Source organism: Neoarius graeffei, chromosome 20 (genome assembly GCF_027579695.1).
Source record: "Neoarius graeffei isolate fNeoGra1 chromosome 20, fNeoGra1.pri, whole genome shotgun sequence".
NCBI lineage: Eukaryota > Metazoa > Chordata > Actinopteri > Siluriformes > Ariidae > Neoarius > Neoarius graeffei.
This window is the reverse complement of record NC_083588.1, coordinates 52,081,783-52,098,971: the sequence shown is the minus strand read 5'-3', so window position 1 is coordinate 52,098,971 and position 17,189 is coordinate 52,081,783. Positions and strand designations below refer to the sequence as shown.

At 41.2% G+C, this 17,189-nt stretch overlaps 1 protein-coding gene across 1 annotated transcript in view; it reads right to left on the bottom strand.

Annotated features, from left to right (window-relative positions):
• slc6a16a (solute carrier family 6 member 16a) overlaps window positions 1-17,189 on the bottom strand; it is a 54,030-nt gene that overhangs the window by 22,040 nt on the left and 14,801 nt on the right. Inside the window, exons 2-7 of the mRNA XM_060901963.1 lie at window positions 15,236-15,473; window positions 14,959-15,116; window positions 12,978-13,104; window positions 10,900-11,075; window positions 10,494-10,604; window positions 1,035-1,276 (exon numbers count right to left, since the gene is read on the bottom strand). Of these exons, the coding sequence (XP_060757946.1) occupies window positions 1,035-1,276; window positions 10,494-10,604; window positions 10,900-11,075; window positions 12,978-13,104; window positions 14,959-15,116; window positions 15,236-15,473 (1,052 nt within the window). The remainder of the gene's footprint in view (window positions 1-1,034; window positions 1,277-10,493; window positions 10,605-10,899; window positions 11,076-12,977; window positions 13,105-14,958; window positions 15,117-15,235; window positions 15,474-17,189) is intronic.

Genomic DNA, 17,189 nt, shown 5'->3' with positions numbered 1-17,189 from the left:
GATTTGTTTGTTTAAGTCGTTTGCCACTCCACTTTATTCTCGTGGGTTCACATACCGCTGCTGTTATTTCCCCCTAATCACAAGTTTGTTGGTCTTCCAAAATGGCGCAGGGTCTGTTTACTTCCGGTTTCGGGTGACGTCAGTGAAAGGGGTCTATACCGTGAGTAGAGAAAAACAAAATGGCGGCTTGCATCAAGTCAGATATATCACTTTGTTATCAAGTATGTAAAAGAAACAGAAAAAGCTAAAAGAAAATAGTTCCCCCCCCCTGCCAATATCTCCTGTTCCACACTCCAGCCCAGTCGGTGGCGGTAATGCACTTAAGTTGGTTTGCCAACCGCCATAAAAAACCCTAAAGAAGAAGAAAATGGTGGACCATGTTACTGAACCAACTGAAGACGAAATAAAAACTTTACTCAAAAACAAACCCCCAAAAATACAAAAAAACAAACAAACAAAACATGGAAAGTAAGTATTTCATGGTAAGAACATATCTTTATTTTTCAAGAATTATTATTATCGCATTTTTCACAAACTGCTACTGTCATTTTGCTGGTTTGTTTACATTCTAAGCGGAAATGATTGTTAGACGTTTTGTATAAAGTTTTTATTTATCAAATTTGCAAAAAATAAAAATGCTCCGTTTCTCAAAATCCAGTGAATGTGGATAGAATAAAACAATTATTCCACTCAATCTCATCGTACATGGCTTACAGCCGACTCGGCACTATATGCCTCTTCAGCTATCAGCTCATGTACGACTTGATTTCGTGGAATAACCGTTAAAAATACCGGAAACTGCCGTTGCACAGTTCATAGTTTGCACATATCTGCAATTTATACCATATAGCTGTACTGTTGTTTCCATCCATCTCCCCCCTCCCCTTCCATTATCTGTAAACTATGTTAATGTCTGGAAATTGTTTCCATTTTTATTCCTGCCCGTCATATTGTGTACGACTGTGTGCATCACAAATAAAATTTGAATTGGGATTGACAGTATCAAAATAAATACACACTGCTCACATACTTACTCCACAACACACTCCGTGGCAATGTTCTTAGCTCGGAAGCCGAGGACCGCGAAGACGACGAGCGAGGCCAGGACCGAAGTCATGAAGTTGATGGCAGATACCATGATGGCGTCCCGGTGGCAGTTGTTGTTGATTGGGTTGTAGGAGGAGTAAGCGATCACAGATCCGTAGCCCAAACCGAGGGCAAAGAAAACCTGAGTGGCAGCCTGCCGCCACACCTGCACCTCACCCCAGATCTTTAACTGGGGCAAACACAGAGAATTAGCTGTCCTTATCAAAAAGAAGCATACTTCAAGTTCATTTTATTAAGTATACTTAAGTAAAGTTAAAGTATATTTCCTTAAGTGTACTTTTGTGTACCAAGTATACTTCCAGAATACTTGTAAGTAAACTAATCTTACTTCTTGGGACTAAATTGGCCCACTTTTAGTTTATAAAAAGTATACTTTAAGTCTAAGAGAAGTAAACTGAGTATACAACTAGTATTTTTTTATTTTGTACTGCAAGTATACCACAAGTAAACTTTATATACTAATAGTTTACTAGTTCTATACTTGTAGTCCACTCTTTAGTTTACAAAAGCATACTTCATAGTAGACTGGAAATATACTATTGGTTTACTCGTTACACACTTCTAGTACACTTTTTAGTTTATAAAAGTATACTTTATAGCATACTAGAAATATACTATTAGTTACTGGTTATGTACATCTAGTACACTTTTTAGTTTTGAAGTTTACTGCAATGACCCTTCTAGGTATACTATTAGTTTTCTAGCCCGAACCCTTACCTCATGCGCACTACCAGGAGACAACTGAAGTGTTTTGTACCTTAAGTTACAATGAAGTTATAAAGGTAAGAATTCACAAAATAACAACAGATCCTCAGGATTAAGAACATATTATCTCATCTCATTATCTCTAGCCGCTTTATCCTGTTCTACAGGGTCGCAGGCAAGCTGGAGCCTATCCCAGCTGACTACGGGCAAAAGGCGGGGTACACCCTGGACAAATCGCCAGGTCATCACAGGGCTGACACATAGACACAGACAACCATTCACACTCACATTCACACCTACGCTCAATTTAGAGTCACCAGTTAACCTAACCTGCATGTCTTTGGACTGTGGGGGAAACCGGAGCACCCGGAGGAAACCCACGCGGACACGGGGAGAACATGCAAACTCCACACAGAAAGGCCCTCGCCGGCCACGGGGCTCGAACCCGGACCTTCTTGCTGTGAGGCGACAGCGCTAACCACTACACCACCGTGCCGCCCAAGAACATATTAATTTTCTTTAAAATATCAAAAATTGAAGCAACATTGTATTAAATGCCAAAGTATAAAAACATGGCAATGACAACTGAAATTGACATCCAAGCTCTAAAGGAAAAGAAAAAAGAAAAAAAAGAAGAAGTAATTATCCCACTCAGGAGAAAAAAAAAAAAAAAAACCACACCTTATATAGAACCACAGACATACCTAAGAGTCAACAGTGCTGAAGCTCAACTACAGGGCAAGTCCACTTAAACATAAGGCACAAATATTTTAATACTTTATTACACTTTTGTTAAGTACATCTTGATCAAAAGTTTAAGTATAAGCTTAATAAACTTAGACTTTTCTATATACTTTTCAGTATAAGCCAAGTATACTTATGTATAACTTTATTAAGTATATCTATCTCTGATAAGTAAACTGAAAGCATACGCTCTTATCTTTAGTTTAAAAGAAGTATTCTAGAAGCACACTTGAATAAACTTCTTTTTTGCAAGGGTGTGGCGGTTAAAACATGATCCAAGAAGGACAAATCGTATCATAAACTTCCGAGAATTACCAGAGAATGCAGTTTCAAATGTGGAATGGACCATCACATGGTACTATATAAACCTGTGATGAGGATATGATGAATTTATAACGATTATGAGTTTTAGGAAATAGAGTTGTGCTTGATTCCATGCCTATCCACGCCCACAGTTTTGTTTTTAACAAATCTCCTGTCTGATTTTTTTTTTGAAAGAACATGGCCCGATGCCTCCATGTATAAATAAAGGAGTCAATTCAACACTGCAAGCAATTGCAGTAATTAAGGGACTCATTTAGGCTACTTAAAGCCAGACTCAACGTAAATATTATTTGCCTAAAAAAAGCCAGTTCACCTGAATGGAGAAGTACAGGAGAGGATAAGACCAGCCTAATGTAAAAGTGTATGCACAATTACCAACTATATCTGATATTCACAGCCTGGTGTGGGCAATATGACAAAAATATATCACAATATTTACATTGGTTTCTACAATACATGAATATGTATCTCCTGCAATGTACTGGTGTCATAGTGGGTGTATTTTTTCTGTCTTTTTTTTTTGCCAGAAAAACACACACACACACACACACACACACACACATACATACACACACACACACACACACACACAGAGTTAGAAATTTTTTTTAACTTCTCTTCCACATGAATAATGATTTCAGTGTTTAGCTTTAATTTCAGGGTATTTACTAGCCTAGTAAACTAGACCCAACCGCCTAGCGGCCAAAAATATTTTTTGCCTAGCAAGTGGGTCTAGCCTCGCACCATATAAACAAAAACACCCCGGGCATCAAATCGTGCCCGCCAATCACAACGCAAGGTTTTTGTTTGGATTCTTTGGGCGGGCTTTTGCAGGAGTGACGACAAAGCTGCGCGACGCTGGAGAAAGCGCAACAGGAAAGATGGCTACCGCTAGTGAACAGCGCGCGTTTGACTCCGCTTTGGAATCAGTTTTAGAAGAATTAGACTTGGAGTTTTCGTTGAAACATGAGCAGGAAGAGGCTCTCCGCTCATTCCTTTTCAAGAAGGACGTTTTCGCTGTTTTGCCGACCAGCTATGGCAAAAGTCTGATCTACCAGCTGGCTCCGCTCGTAGCCAAAAGGATGGGGCTAGTTTGTGCAGTACGAAGAATTAATAAACAGCTTTGAAACATTACTTTTTGATTGTTTATTTTCCCGTTATTTTAAATTTAAGGGAAATTATTTCACCAAACACCACTAAATAAAAACTCTCAAAAACAGTTTAAGCAAACCCTTGAAAAACACTTGGAAAAAAATGTGTATGTGGTACAGACTCCAAACTTGTGGTCATTATCTCCAAACTTCTTAGTATCTAGAACCTGTTTATTAATTAATACGCATTTTGAAAAATTATTTAATTTCAAGGCCTCCCCCACTGCTTTCTGTCGCTCTGACAATGTCACAGTCACTGTTGCGCTGATTGGTCAGAGCGTTGGCCTATACGCACAGAGACAGTTTGAAAGACAGCGGTTTGTTCCTCCTACCCGCTTCGGAAATGTCTACGGATCGAGGCCAGACTAAATATTCACATTTAGTCTGGCTTGCCAGGCTAGGTATTTACATCTAAATATGATGAACGGTGTAGGAATTACAGCACTTTCCTAACATGCAAAGGGACCCTTTTCAAGGGACCAAAAGTAATCAGACAAACTAACAATCATACATATCATAATTGTCCGTTTTTCAGACTTCGTTGCAAATCCTTTGCAGTCAAACGACCACCTGAAGGCCCCGTCCACACGAGTACGCAGCCTCACCCAATACGCTGTCGTTTTGAAAAAAATCTCCGTAAACACGGCGTCGTTTCCATTCACTGGAAACGACCCAAAACGCTGTAGTACATATGCCAGGCCTGTATGTGGCGCTGTGACACCGCCACATCAATACACTAAAACCGGAAGAGAAGCCATGGAGCATGCGTATAAAGGTCACGCGCTGTTTACAAAACAAGCTCATAACACGAGAAGTTTTGTTGCTTATCACAGTAATATAAAAGCAGAAGGTTTTGTTGTAGCAGTCGTAATAGACTGAGTTGTTTCTGCAGTACGAGCACAAGCCTGTAGTCTGCCGTTGTTATGACGCGTCTAGCGGCGGCGGCTGAGGTTAAAGGTTAGAGAGGCGGGGCTTATACGTCATTGTTTCTGAAAAAAATCCGCTTCGCCGTCCAGACGACTCCGGGCTATCCGGCGTTTTATGATTTTCCCACTCTGGGACCCGTTTTCAAAAAATACCGGTTTCACACCTCGAAAAAGCCAGCTCCATCTGGACGCGAGGCCGAAACGATAAAGTATTTCTGCGGATTCGACAAAAACGTACTCGTGTGGACGGGGCCGAAATCTGGAACCCACAGACATCACTAGATATTGGGTTTGTTCTCTGATGATGCTCTGCTTGGTCTTTACTGTAACTGTCTTCAGTTCCCGCTTGTTCTTGAGGCATTTTGCCATCGGTTTTGCCTTCAGTAAGTGAATACATGCTCAATCTGAATCAGGTCATGTGACTGACCTGGCCATTACAGAACATTCCACTTTTTTGCCTTAAAACGTGTTGGGTTACTTTCAAAGTATGCTTTGGGTAACTGTCCATCTGTACTGTGAAGTGCTGTCCAATGAGTTTTGAAGCATTTGGCTGAGCAGATGATATAGGCCTATACACTTCAGAAGTCATCCTGCTGCTTTTGTCAACAGTATAAATAAATGCAAGTGAGCCAGTTTCACTGGCAGCCATACATCCTCATGCCATAAGATGAGCTGGTATGCTTCGGTTCATGGACAGTTCCTTCCCTTCTCCATATCCTCCTTTTCCCTTCACATACATATCAACCTATACGGAATGTCCGTATTTTATACGGATTTGATTCAATAAACGTAGTGTACGGGCGTATAAATAAAGTTATATGGATTCTTTAAAAAAAACTTCAATATTTATTTAGAGCTATAATCAATTCCCACGATGATAAACGTACTGTACACCAGACAGCCGGTAAAGAGTCTTATGAAATCGCGCGTTATCTTGTGGTAGCGAGACTTCGTTCCACTTTTGATCATGCGCACACCGCATTGCGAGAATCCCGCCAACCGTGAAGTCATAGACGACGACGACGCCTTCTGCGTAGAATCATACGTCATCCTCGCCGCCATATTGCATGGGGCAAAGTGGAGATTCTTCAGCCGTCTCTGGTATACAGTAGCCGAGAATAAAGATGCCTCATTCATGTGCTGCGTTTAACTGTACCAACAGGTTTACTGTCCAAACGAGATCACATGGGATTACCTTTCACAGGCGAGACTGGAAAAATACTTTGTATTCATTCTGAAGGTTTATTGTTATTAATATTGAATAAAAAGTAACTGGGATATATCGTTGCTAATTATCATTCAAATTTTAGGTAAATTATTTTAATTTGCATCTTATACGGATTTTATAAGGGAAATACGGATTTTGGAGGTTGGTTATACAGGTTTGATTGACCAAAGGTTGACATGTATGCCTTCAATCTGGTACAAGGTGCTGTTAGTCTTATCCGTCTATTAGAAGTTGTTCCAGAACTGTACAGGCTTTTTTAGTTTTCCGATCTATTTTATACACTGCGAGTTGGCCTAGTGGTTAGCGTGTCCGCCTCTAGATTGGGAGATCGCGAGTTCTACTCACGGTCGGGTCATACCAAAGACCATCATAAAAATGGTACCTTCTGGCAAGGCACGCTGCAATACAGATGTGAGTGGGGAGTCAAACTCTCGCGGTTACCAGTGGACTAGCCCCCCACTGTAACCCTAGGTGAGAGGCCGAGGGCTACGGAGATCGGCGCTGCCACATGGCATGGGAAGGACTTTGATTTGAATCTATTTTATAATCTGGTCTTCCTGTTTGAGTTTTACCAATGGCTTAGATCAGGGGTCACCAAACTTTTTTCTCTGGGGGCCACATTGTCGTTCCTGACTGTGATGGGGGGCCGGGGTCAGGTCAGCTATATCGCATAGAATTGTATGACCCAGACAAATATGACGACCAGCAGGCCTCATTGTGTAGTAGAGATTACTAGCCTGGCACAGCCATCCCCACTACTATATCCATACTACTATATCCCCACTACTATATCCCACACTACTATATCCCCACTACTATATCCATACTACTATATCCCCACTACTATATCCCACACTACTATATCCCCACTACTATATCCCCACTACTATATCCCCACTACTATATCCACACTACTATATCAACACTTGATTCCTGGCACATATTTGTTTATCTTTACTAGTGGTTTGCAAAAGTAGTAATCGAGTCTTCACACTTTGTTTTAATTTGAAATACCACAGATATTCCATTTATTTATTTTCTAATAAAAATAACATCAAAGCTGTCAAGGTAAGAAACATCTGCCTAGTTGAGGTGATTGACACTGGCAAAGGTGAGTGGAAAATTATAAATTGTAGGTAGGCCTGTTGATATTATTAATAATATTAATAATAATTGTGTGCAGCACTTAATAAAGGTCAAATAAATAGGCCTATAAAATAAATACATTTTTTTAAAAAAAGTGAAATTATAATCATATGAGCAATAGATCACAGCAGTTGTGCTGTGTCCTGCACGTCATTGCTCTCATCCATGGCCAAAGCAAAAAACTCGAATTCTGACGCTCTCATATTCAGCTGGTCATACACGTTGTCCCCCAAATCTTCGGTTCGCCTGGTCATAGTAGGTGCGGAGAGACTCACCGTGTTGAGCGCATCCTTCTTGTTGGGACACACCTCCTCGGCCACAGCAAGCATGCATACTTTAACAAAGTCCCCATCAGTAAACGGCTTTCCATGGGTAGCTAGTAGGTGAGCTACCTTATAGCTAGCTCGGACAGCAGCCTGGTTGATCTGGGTTTGGCGAAGGAATACATTCTGTTGTGCAGCCAGTCCGCATTTCATCCTCTGAATCCTGTCTTCTCTTGTTTGCCGTCGCAAACTAGCATACTCTTTGTGGCGGGTTTTTTAGTGACGACGCAGATTATATTCTTTGAAAACCGGCACACTTTCTTTACATACAAGACAAACTGCACGGTCCTTACACCGAACGAAAAAATAATCGGTGGTCCACTGTTCTTTAAAAACTCTGTACTCTGTCAGCTTTTCGCTTACCGCTAGCCATTTTGCTGTCCTGAACACTGACAGTCGCGTGCGCTGCCTGTCACTGCTTGATCGCGAGCATATGACGAAAATTCGGAAAATATGAATAGTTCATTTTATAACTAAATATCAATTTTAATTGATAAAATCAACAAAATACAAGATGCAGACATGTTATTATTTGCCAAAAAGCAATTAAAAAATAGGACATGACCACTTTTGGGGATTGCCTCTTAGGGCCGGTTCAAGTGGTGGGGGACAGAGGGGCTGGGGGGCCGGTCAAAGGGGGGTGGCGGGCCGGAGTCGGCCCGCGGGCCGTAGTTTGATGATCCCTGGCTTAGATCTTATGGCAAACTCTCCATTCCGGCAAAGTCTTTCTTCTCTTGATTGTTGACTTTGACACAGATACACCAATCCAGCCAACTGTTGTGAAGGGGTTTTTCTTTCACCAGTGAAAGAATAATTGTCATTCACTCCAGTTGTTTTCCTTGGTCTTCCTGGCCGTTGATTTTCCTGACCTCATTAGTGTGTTCTTTCTTTGTATGAATGTAGCAAATAGTTAATTTAGCCATGTTGATGGGTTTGTTTTGATTTTTCAGTCCAATGATGGCTTGCTGTAACAGTTCTTTGGATTTCATATTGAGAGATAATAGCAACAAATTACGAATGCAAATGCCACACTTGAAATTGGTGTTAATGCTTCTATCTGCTTCTTTGTAAGTGAAACAATGAGAGAACCAGAGAGATACTTTGACTAAAGTCACAGTGATTTGCGCTAGCTCTTACAAACCGGGATGTTTCATCACCGCACCCTACAGATCCAGAACGGTAAGCGATAGAGAATCATTATCATGGATCATTCTGGTTTGGTGATCCGGATCAGCACCAAAAGTCATAGCAACTTAATTCAGCTTAGAGGTATTCTTCATGTAAAATTTGGTGATGATTGGTTGAAAAGTTAGGGAGAAATAATGTCCTAAAAATGTTAGAATAATAATAAAAATGATAAAAGTAGAAAGATCCTGAGTGAGAATAACAATGTGCGCTACTGCTGCTAGTGCAAATTAATAACACACACTTGGCCATGGAACAGTTGAGCAGCCAACTGTCCGATTGCATTTGGTTCCTTAAAAAGCAGTAACACACAGGAAAAAGTGCTGTAATTTACACTTCATTCACCTGATTTGGATGTAAATACCTTTAAATTAAAGCTGAAATTCTTTACTTTCACTCGGCACTTTAAGCCTGTACACATTGTTTACTTTCACCTCCAATATACTGTTATATACAGTGAAAATAACAATACCTTTGTAAATATTTATGGACCTGAGCGTATAGAGGGCTACCGCATGACGTCACCGCGCCGCGAGATTTTGTTAGGCGCCATATTGGAAGACCAAGTACATGCACTCACAATATAAAACAAAGTACGAGCGAGAGTAAAGTGACACAATGGATGATAATTCTGGTTATGCGAGTACATTACCAGCTGCAGAAAGGGCACGGTATGTGGAGAAACTGGCTGTGATTGATGGGTTTGACCCATATGATAAGACTCGCGGCAAGGGAGAATGGAAACATAAGGAGGACCTGACACCAATTCTGCCATCTGTTTGCTACCCAGACATTGTAAACTATTTGTTGTTTACACCCAGTGCCTACACTGCTGATGACTTGAAAGCCTACAAAGGGCTACAGGCTTACAATTATGTTGTTAGTGGCTTGGTTCGTGATATTACAGCTGTTATTAAGAATAACCTACACATAGTTATGGCCAAGGTAATCTTGTTTATCTTTTAATAATATATCTTTTCAGGTGAAAAATTAATACTTTTTGTTACTATTAAGGTATCCATAATTTAGGTTAATTTATCCAAATTATACATATGTATTTATGATATATGCCTACACAACAACTATGCTTTATTTATATAATAGGAGGGAGAGCAAGCCCCAAACCATCCTAAATTATTATTATTATTATTATTATTATTATTATTATTAAATTGTAGAAGTCTGGGAGGCTTGCTCCTCATCCAGTTATCAACTTGGGGCCAATTTAGCATGTTTTAAATCTGAATTTCTTGCGTTTGCTTACCTCAAAGTGTCCGCAGATCATGCACAGACTTATCCATTATATCCACAGTTTTTTGCCAAGTCTCACACAGGTTTCTTTCAAGTCTACTGTTGGGCCAATAAATCATAAATAAAACAGCTCAGATTTGTTTGTTTAAGTCGTTTGCCACTCCACTTTATTCTCGTGGGTTCACATACCGCTGCCGTTATTTCCCCCAATCACGAGTTTGTTGGTCTTCCAAAATGGCGCAGGGTCTGTTTACTTCCGGTTTCGGGTGACGTCAGTGAAATCCCTCTATAGTCATATCAGATCGCCCGGTCCTCGTCACAGCAGCAACTCGAGGCCAAAAACACACCTTTTTATTCTTCAAAACACTGCGTTAACAGCCTTAGCTGCTTAATTTTTACTTACTTTTGGAAAGAACATGTAGGTGAGTCCTTCTTTGGCTCCATCCAGCATCAGACCTCTGATGAGAAAACAGAAGAGCACAGCATATGGGAAAATAGAGGAGAAGTACATGACCTGGAAGTACAAAAAGAGAGCATGATTAATGTTAGAGCATTCATTTTCCTCTGAATAATCTGTATACTCTTGGTCCTAATACATTTGAAATGGATTAAGGGTTTGGTAATCTCTGTCTGCTAACACTGAGAAGTCAGTGTGGGTGTCGACATCTGCATTAGAACACGAGCACATTAAACATATTGACACTAGATATCCCAAGGGCGCAGGTGTGACAATTTACGTGTGACCACTGCAAACGAACAAATGAGCTTGTTTGTGTTTGTGCTTGAGTTTCCGTGTTAATAGCAAGTACCTTGGCTGAGGACTTGATGCCCTTGATCATGGCGAGACAGACTATAGCCCAGGCTGCAAGCAGGCACCCGGTTATGATGGGATTAAACTCTCCAGATTGATCAATTGAGTCAGAGATATCAAGAGCCTTACGGAACCAGAAATAAGAGGTGGGAGAGCTGGCAGCACACTCTTTCACTGACAGAGAGAGAGAGAGACAGACAGACAGACAGACATCAACCAGATATTCAAACAGATTTTTTTTTTTTTGTATTTGAAAGTCAAGGCACATCCAATAATTCATTCATTCATCTTCAGTAAGCCTTTTATCCTGATCAGGGATGAAACACTGAAAGGTTTGAGGTGGGAATACACCCTAAATGGCATGCCAGTCCATGTGCACAATGCACACACACTTTAGTGTTGCTAATCTGCCTCCTGGCATGTTTTTTTGGAAGTTGGGAAGAAACTGGAGAACCTGGAGGGAACTCATAGAAATATGAGGCGAAAAAGCAAAAACAAAAACAACCCAAGTGTTGCCAGGCAAAACAAACCTCGCCCGGTAGCACTTATGACGAATATGAAGGACAATATCACGAAAAAAATGGGTACCCTATGGGTCCATGTGGCTACTGCTTATAAATAAAATAGTTTTCTGATCCCATGTCCATACAGTAAATATAGCATATAATGAGATGAGATATTTACTCTATGAGGCAGTAGCCACAAAAATGAAGCGTAATCCAAAAATGAACAATCACAGAAGTAAAATATACCAAGTGTCTGTACTTTATATTATTCTACTCTTACAGTTTTTTGAAACTGAAACCTCCGAACCGAGGCTGACATACACACGCTGTCGCCATGACTGAAACTCTTATTTCCTGGAAATGGCCCGGCGCTAGAGCTCAGTGGAACGCACTTTCCCTCTGTAAAAAGCACAGACATGTCTGAAAGCGATTTCTTTAGTCTAGTCTATTTATTTTGAATGGTGAACCGAATTGTATACATTCACCGGCCATTTTAATCGGAACATGTGTATGTGCAGTGCGTGACTGTTACACTCTTACACCACAATGACGTAGTGCCTAGCGCCTGTATACAAGGCAGTAGCCACAACAAAAACGATTTTGACCTTTTTGGTGACCTTGACCGGATGACCCTCAAAATGTTGGAGGTTCTATTTGAGACCAACGCCCGTCTATCCTGAAAGTTTCATGAAGATTGATCCAGCCGTTTTCCCGTAATACTGTGAAACAAACAAACAAACAAACAAACAAACCCAACCGAAAACAATACCTCACCCCACTTACTGCGTAGCGGGCGAGGTTTAAAAAAAAACAAAAACAACCCTCTACCTACAGAGTAACCTGAGCTCAGGGTCAAACCAGGGACTCTGGAGCTGTAAGTCACAATGCTATAATGCTGACAGGTACATCACTGTGTCACTCCACATACAATTAAAAAAATAAAAAAGCAACAACACCGTCCTATTCACTGTAAAGGGCTAAAAGTCTGACAGTGAAATGCCTGCAGTAGGAGAACCCCCTGTAAGCTGAGTGGATGATAAGCACCACTGTCACCAAACAGATATTTGAACAGAGTATATGACCAGAGGCGATAAACCTGTTGAAAGGCAACACTGTTCTCCATAAAAAAGGCAATTATCGCAGGTCACCATCGGTGTTGATTTATTAAGCGACATGAGAGACTTTGTTAGAAGTCAAATGTACTCTAGGTACAACATTTACTGTAACTAACAGAGCTCTCCTTTCACCACCATCCGTTTTCAAGAGACTAAAAAAAAGCCACCATGGAAATGTTTATGTGGCTGCATGCCACCGTTGGTCATGTAATATAGCATTCCTGCAGTGTGGCCAAGAGCGATAGAGGTTTCAACACCAACATGTAAAAGCAGCATGGGAACAAACCAAGATAAAAACAAACCAAGTCAATATAGACCTGAACAAGCAGTACAAGAGTGCAAGTCTAAGTGTGTGTGTGTGTGTGTGTGTGTGTGTGTGTGTGTGAGAGAGAGAGATCAAAGCTTGACTGAGAAAAACATTTCTTGATCGAAATGTGTACTTATAAAATACGTACCTGTCTGATTACTGCCGGGTTCTATGGGACACTGTTGCCATGGTAATGGGTACTGGAAGGAATTCCCCAAGTAAAACAGAGCCCAAGCAATGATCACATTGTAGTACAGAGCCATAAAGGAACAAACCTACAAAAGCAAAAACACACACACACACAACGAACAGCAGGGGATTGAATAAGAATAAGAGAAAGTGTTATCTGGGTGTTTTTTATTATAGTAAAAACACAAGAGATAAAGCAAGTCCCCACTCACTCACTCACCTCATATTAATAAATTAATTTCTACATTGTCATAAAGTAAAATTCAACATGCCTCATAATGAAAATGTGTTTAATTAACCAAAATGTATTTTGCTATGACATTAAAGATGCAGTCAGTGATTAAAAAATTTGTTTAAGTTTGTATTATTTTTACACACACACACACACACACACACACACACACACACACAGGATATGAGCAATCGCATACTCTGATTGGCTATTCTACTACTAGGCTATCAGCTCATATACCATGAGCAGAACTGAGTTTTCAACATATATATATATATATATATATATATATATATATATATATATATATTTATTGTGGCAGCAGGGGCGTGGCCAAGCATCAGTCTGTGAAAGGAGGGCGGGGTCAGGGAAGGTAAGTGGTGGAATCATTGCACCTGAGGGGAATTAACCTGTGTTTGTGTGTCTTCCCCAGTGACCGCGCCGTTTAAAAGGAGAGGACAGCAGAGAAAGGGAGCTCTCCCTAACCAGAACACTTGTGTGTGTGTGCGCTGGGAACTAGAAAAAGGCTGAAAAGCTAAAAATAAATCGTTTTGTTGAAAACTCAGTTCTGGCCTGTCGTGCTTCTATGCTCCACTCACCTGGTCCAATACCACACACACACATACACTATATCCCTTTGTTATCAAGTATTTAAAAGAAACAGAAATAGCTAAAAGAATATAGTTCGCCCCCCCCAATATCGCCTGTTGCACACTCCAGCCCAGTCAGTGGTGGTAATGCATCTTTAGTTGGTTTGCCAACTGGCAAAAAAAAAAAAATCTGGTGGAGCGTGTTGCTGAACCAACTAAGGACAAAATAAAAACTCTTCTCGAAAACAAAGTCCCAATAAATAAATAAATAAAGCAACAAAATAAGGACTAAAAGTATTTGATGGTAAGAACGTATCTTTTTTTATTTTTCAAAAATTATTATTATTATTATTATTATAGCATTTTTCACAAATCGCTACTGTCATTTCGCCAGTTTGTTTATGTTCTAAGCAGAAATTATTTTTATTTATCGAATTTGCAAAAAATAAAAATGCTCTGTTTCTCAAAATCCAGTGAATGTGAATTACAATAAAACAATTATTCCACTCAATCTCGTCGTACATGGCTTAAAGCTAACTCGCTGATACACATCTTGTCGGCTATCAGCTCACATACGACTCGATTTTGTGGAATAATTGTTAAATTTGAGCTAATAAGTTCTCATACAGTCTACTGCCAGCTCACCAAAGATTATCTATGCAAAAAAAAAAAAATCCAACACCAATGGCATATGAATGGGAGAACAAACAATATTGTTGACCACCAACACTAACCAATCAGAGACAAGGGACAATGAAAACCAACCAATCTGAGACAAGAGACGAGGAAGCGCCTCTACCTGTTGGACAAATCTTGTTACTTGTCTTGCACTGGCACTGGTTTGCGAAACATTTTTTGAACCTTACTGTTCTAGTACATTTTGTATCAAACATCCATGAAGTGTTCTGTGTGTTGGAAATGTTTTTATTTAATGATCGTACAAGTTTTTCACCGGTGTACCATTTTTTTCTTCAGGGATGGTAATCCGAGCACCTTCATAAAAGCACAAATACCACCAATATCACTTCATCCATTTCAGAATGTTCAGTTCAGCTATTTTTCTTCCTCCTTCGTTTCTGCTGTATGTGCGTGCTCATGTGGATGTGTGTAAGTTTTACCATACAGCTGGAGTAGCCGATGCCAGCGAGGCGTGGCGAGATGTGTTTCCAGACACCGATGCTGCCCTGCCGGATATTCTGACCGGCAGCCAGCTCCATGAAAAACAAAGGAACTCCAATCAGCAGCAGCAGCAGCATGTACAGCAACAGGAATGCTCCTGTCAATTGAGAGAAGAGAAATGAGAGACGGGTGGATTTTCCTGAACAGAATAAATATAAGGGCATTAAATTAAGAAATGTCTTCTGTAACTATGAATTTTCTCAAAATCATATGTACCTCCTCCGTTTTGGTGACAGAGATATGGGAAACGCCACACGTTGCCGAGCCCAACGCTGAAGCCCACCTGGGCGAGGACATACTGTAACTTACTGTCCCACGCAGGACGCTCCTCCCCCTGTACCGCTGCTCCATCAGGCTCCGCCCCTGGCTCTGAAACCAGACTCATTGCTGATTGGCTCTGGGCCATCCCAAGAACATCATCAACATCATCACGAGGCAACGGGAGCTTCTCCATCTAAAAGAGAGGCGTTTACATAAATTCAACCATGAACGATCAGATATTTGAACAAGTGTGCAAGGAAACTGTGGTATTGTGAACACAATTTGCACAATATACAATACTTGCAACACACAATAAATTAGACAGTAATTTACCATACAATAACTGACCAGAGGCGGCATGGTGGTGTAGTGGTTAGCACTGTCGTCTCAAAGCAAGAAGGTCCGGGTTCGAGCCCCGTGGCCGGCGAGGGCCTTTCTGTGCGGAGTTTGCATGTTCTCCCCGTGTCCGCGTGGGTTTCCTCCGGGTGCTCCGGTTTCCCCCACAGTCCAAAGACATGCAGGTTAGGTTAACTGGTGACTCTAAATTGACCGTAGGTGTGAATGTGAGTGTGAATGGTTGTCTGTGTCTATGTGTCAGCCCTGTGATGACCTGGTGACTTGTCCAGGGTGTACCCCGCCTTTCACCCGTAGTCAGCTGGGATAGGCTCCAGCTTGCCTGCGACCCTGTAGAACAGGATAAAGCGGCTAGAGATAATGAGACGAGATAACTGACCATGGACACCAGCGATTATTACATATAATTAAAGTTCACTGGGCTGTCAAATGCAAATGTTAGTTCTCATCTCATCTCATTATCTGTAGCCGCTTTATCCTGTTCTACAGGGTCGCAGGCAAGCTGGAGCCTATCCCAGCTGACTACGGGCGAAAGGCGGGGTACACCCTGGACAAGTCGCCAGGTCATCACAGGGCTGACACATACACACAGACAACCATTCACACACACATTCACACCTACGGTCAATTTAGAGTCACCAGTTAACCTAACCTGCATGTCTTTGGACTGTGGGGGAAACCGGAGCACCCGGAGGAAACCCACGCGGACACGGGGAGAACATGCAAACTCCACACAGAAAGGCCCTCGCCGGCCACGGGGCTCGAACCCGGACCTTCTTGCTGTGAGGCGACAGCGCTAACCACCACACCACCGTGCCGCCCCAAATGTTAGTTGTAAAAAAAACAAAACAAAAAAAACATCCAGTTAAGTGTCACAGGTTATAGGGGTGGGATGTAGGAAGGGCCAATTTTCAGCACAGCTAAAAGGGCGCGGAAAAGAAAAATAAATAAATAAATAAATAAATAATCTGTGGAGAACAGCGTGACGTATTGACTCAGTGATTCTGAATTATGTAATGTAATGGAGCTGTTCCTGCTCTGTGCCTATCAGTTCCCCAATATAATGGTAGGGGAAACATCGTTTATGTTACTGTTGCTTTACAAATTTTATAAAAACTGAAACGCTTCAAGGAAACAAAATTAAAGCATTGAGCAGGGGAGAAAAATAAAAACAATTTGCAAGAGAAATAGATTTCTCATACAGTCAGGATCTTGTTAGTGAGTTTTGGATACTCTTAGCACAATATCAAGACACACACACACACACACAGCCACTTTATCCTGTTCTACAGGGTCGCAGGCAAGCTGGAGCCTATCCCAGCTGACTACGGGCGAAAGGCGGGGTACACCCTGGACAAGTCGCCAGGTCATCACAGGGCTGACACATAGACACAGACAACCATTCACACTCACATTCACACCTACGGTCAATTTAGAGTCACCAGTTAACCTAACCTGCATGTCTTTGGACTGTGGGGGAAACCGGAGCACCCGGAGGAAACCCACGTGGACACGGGGAGAACATGCAAACTCCGCACAGAAAGGCCCCAGTCGG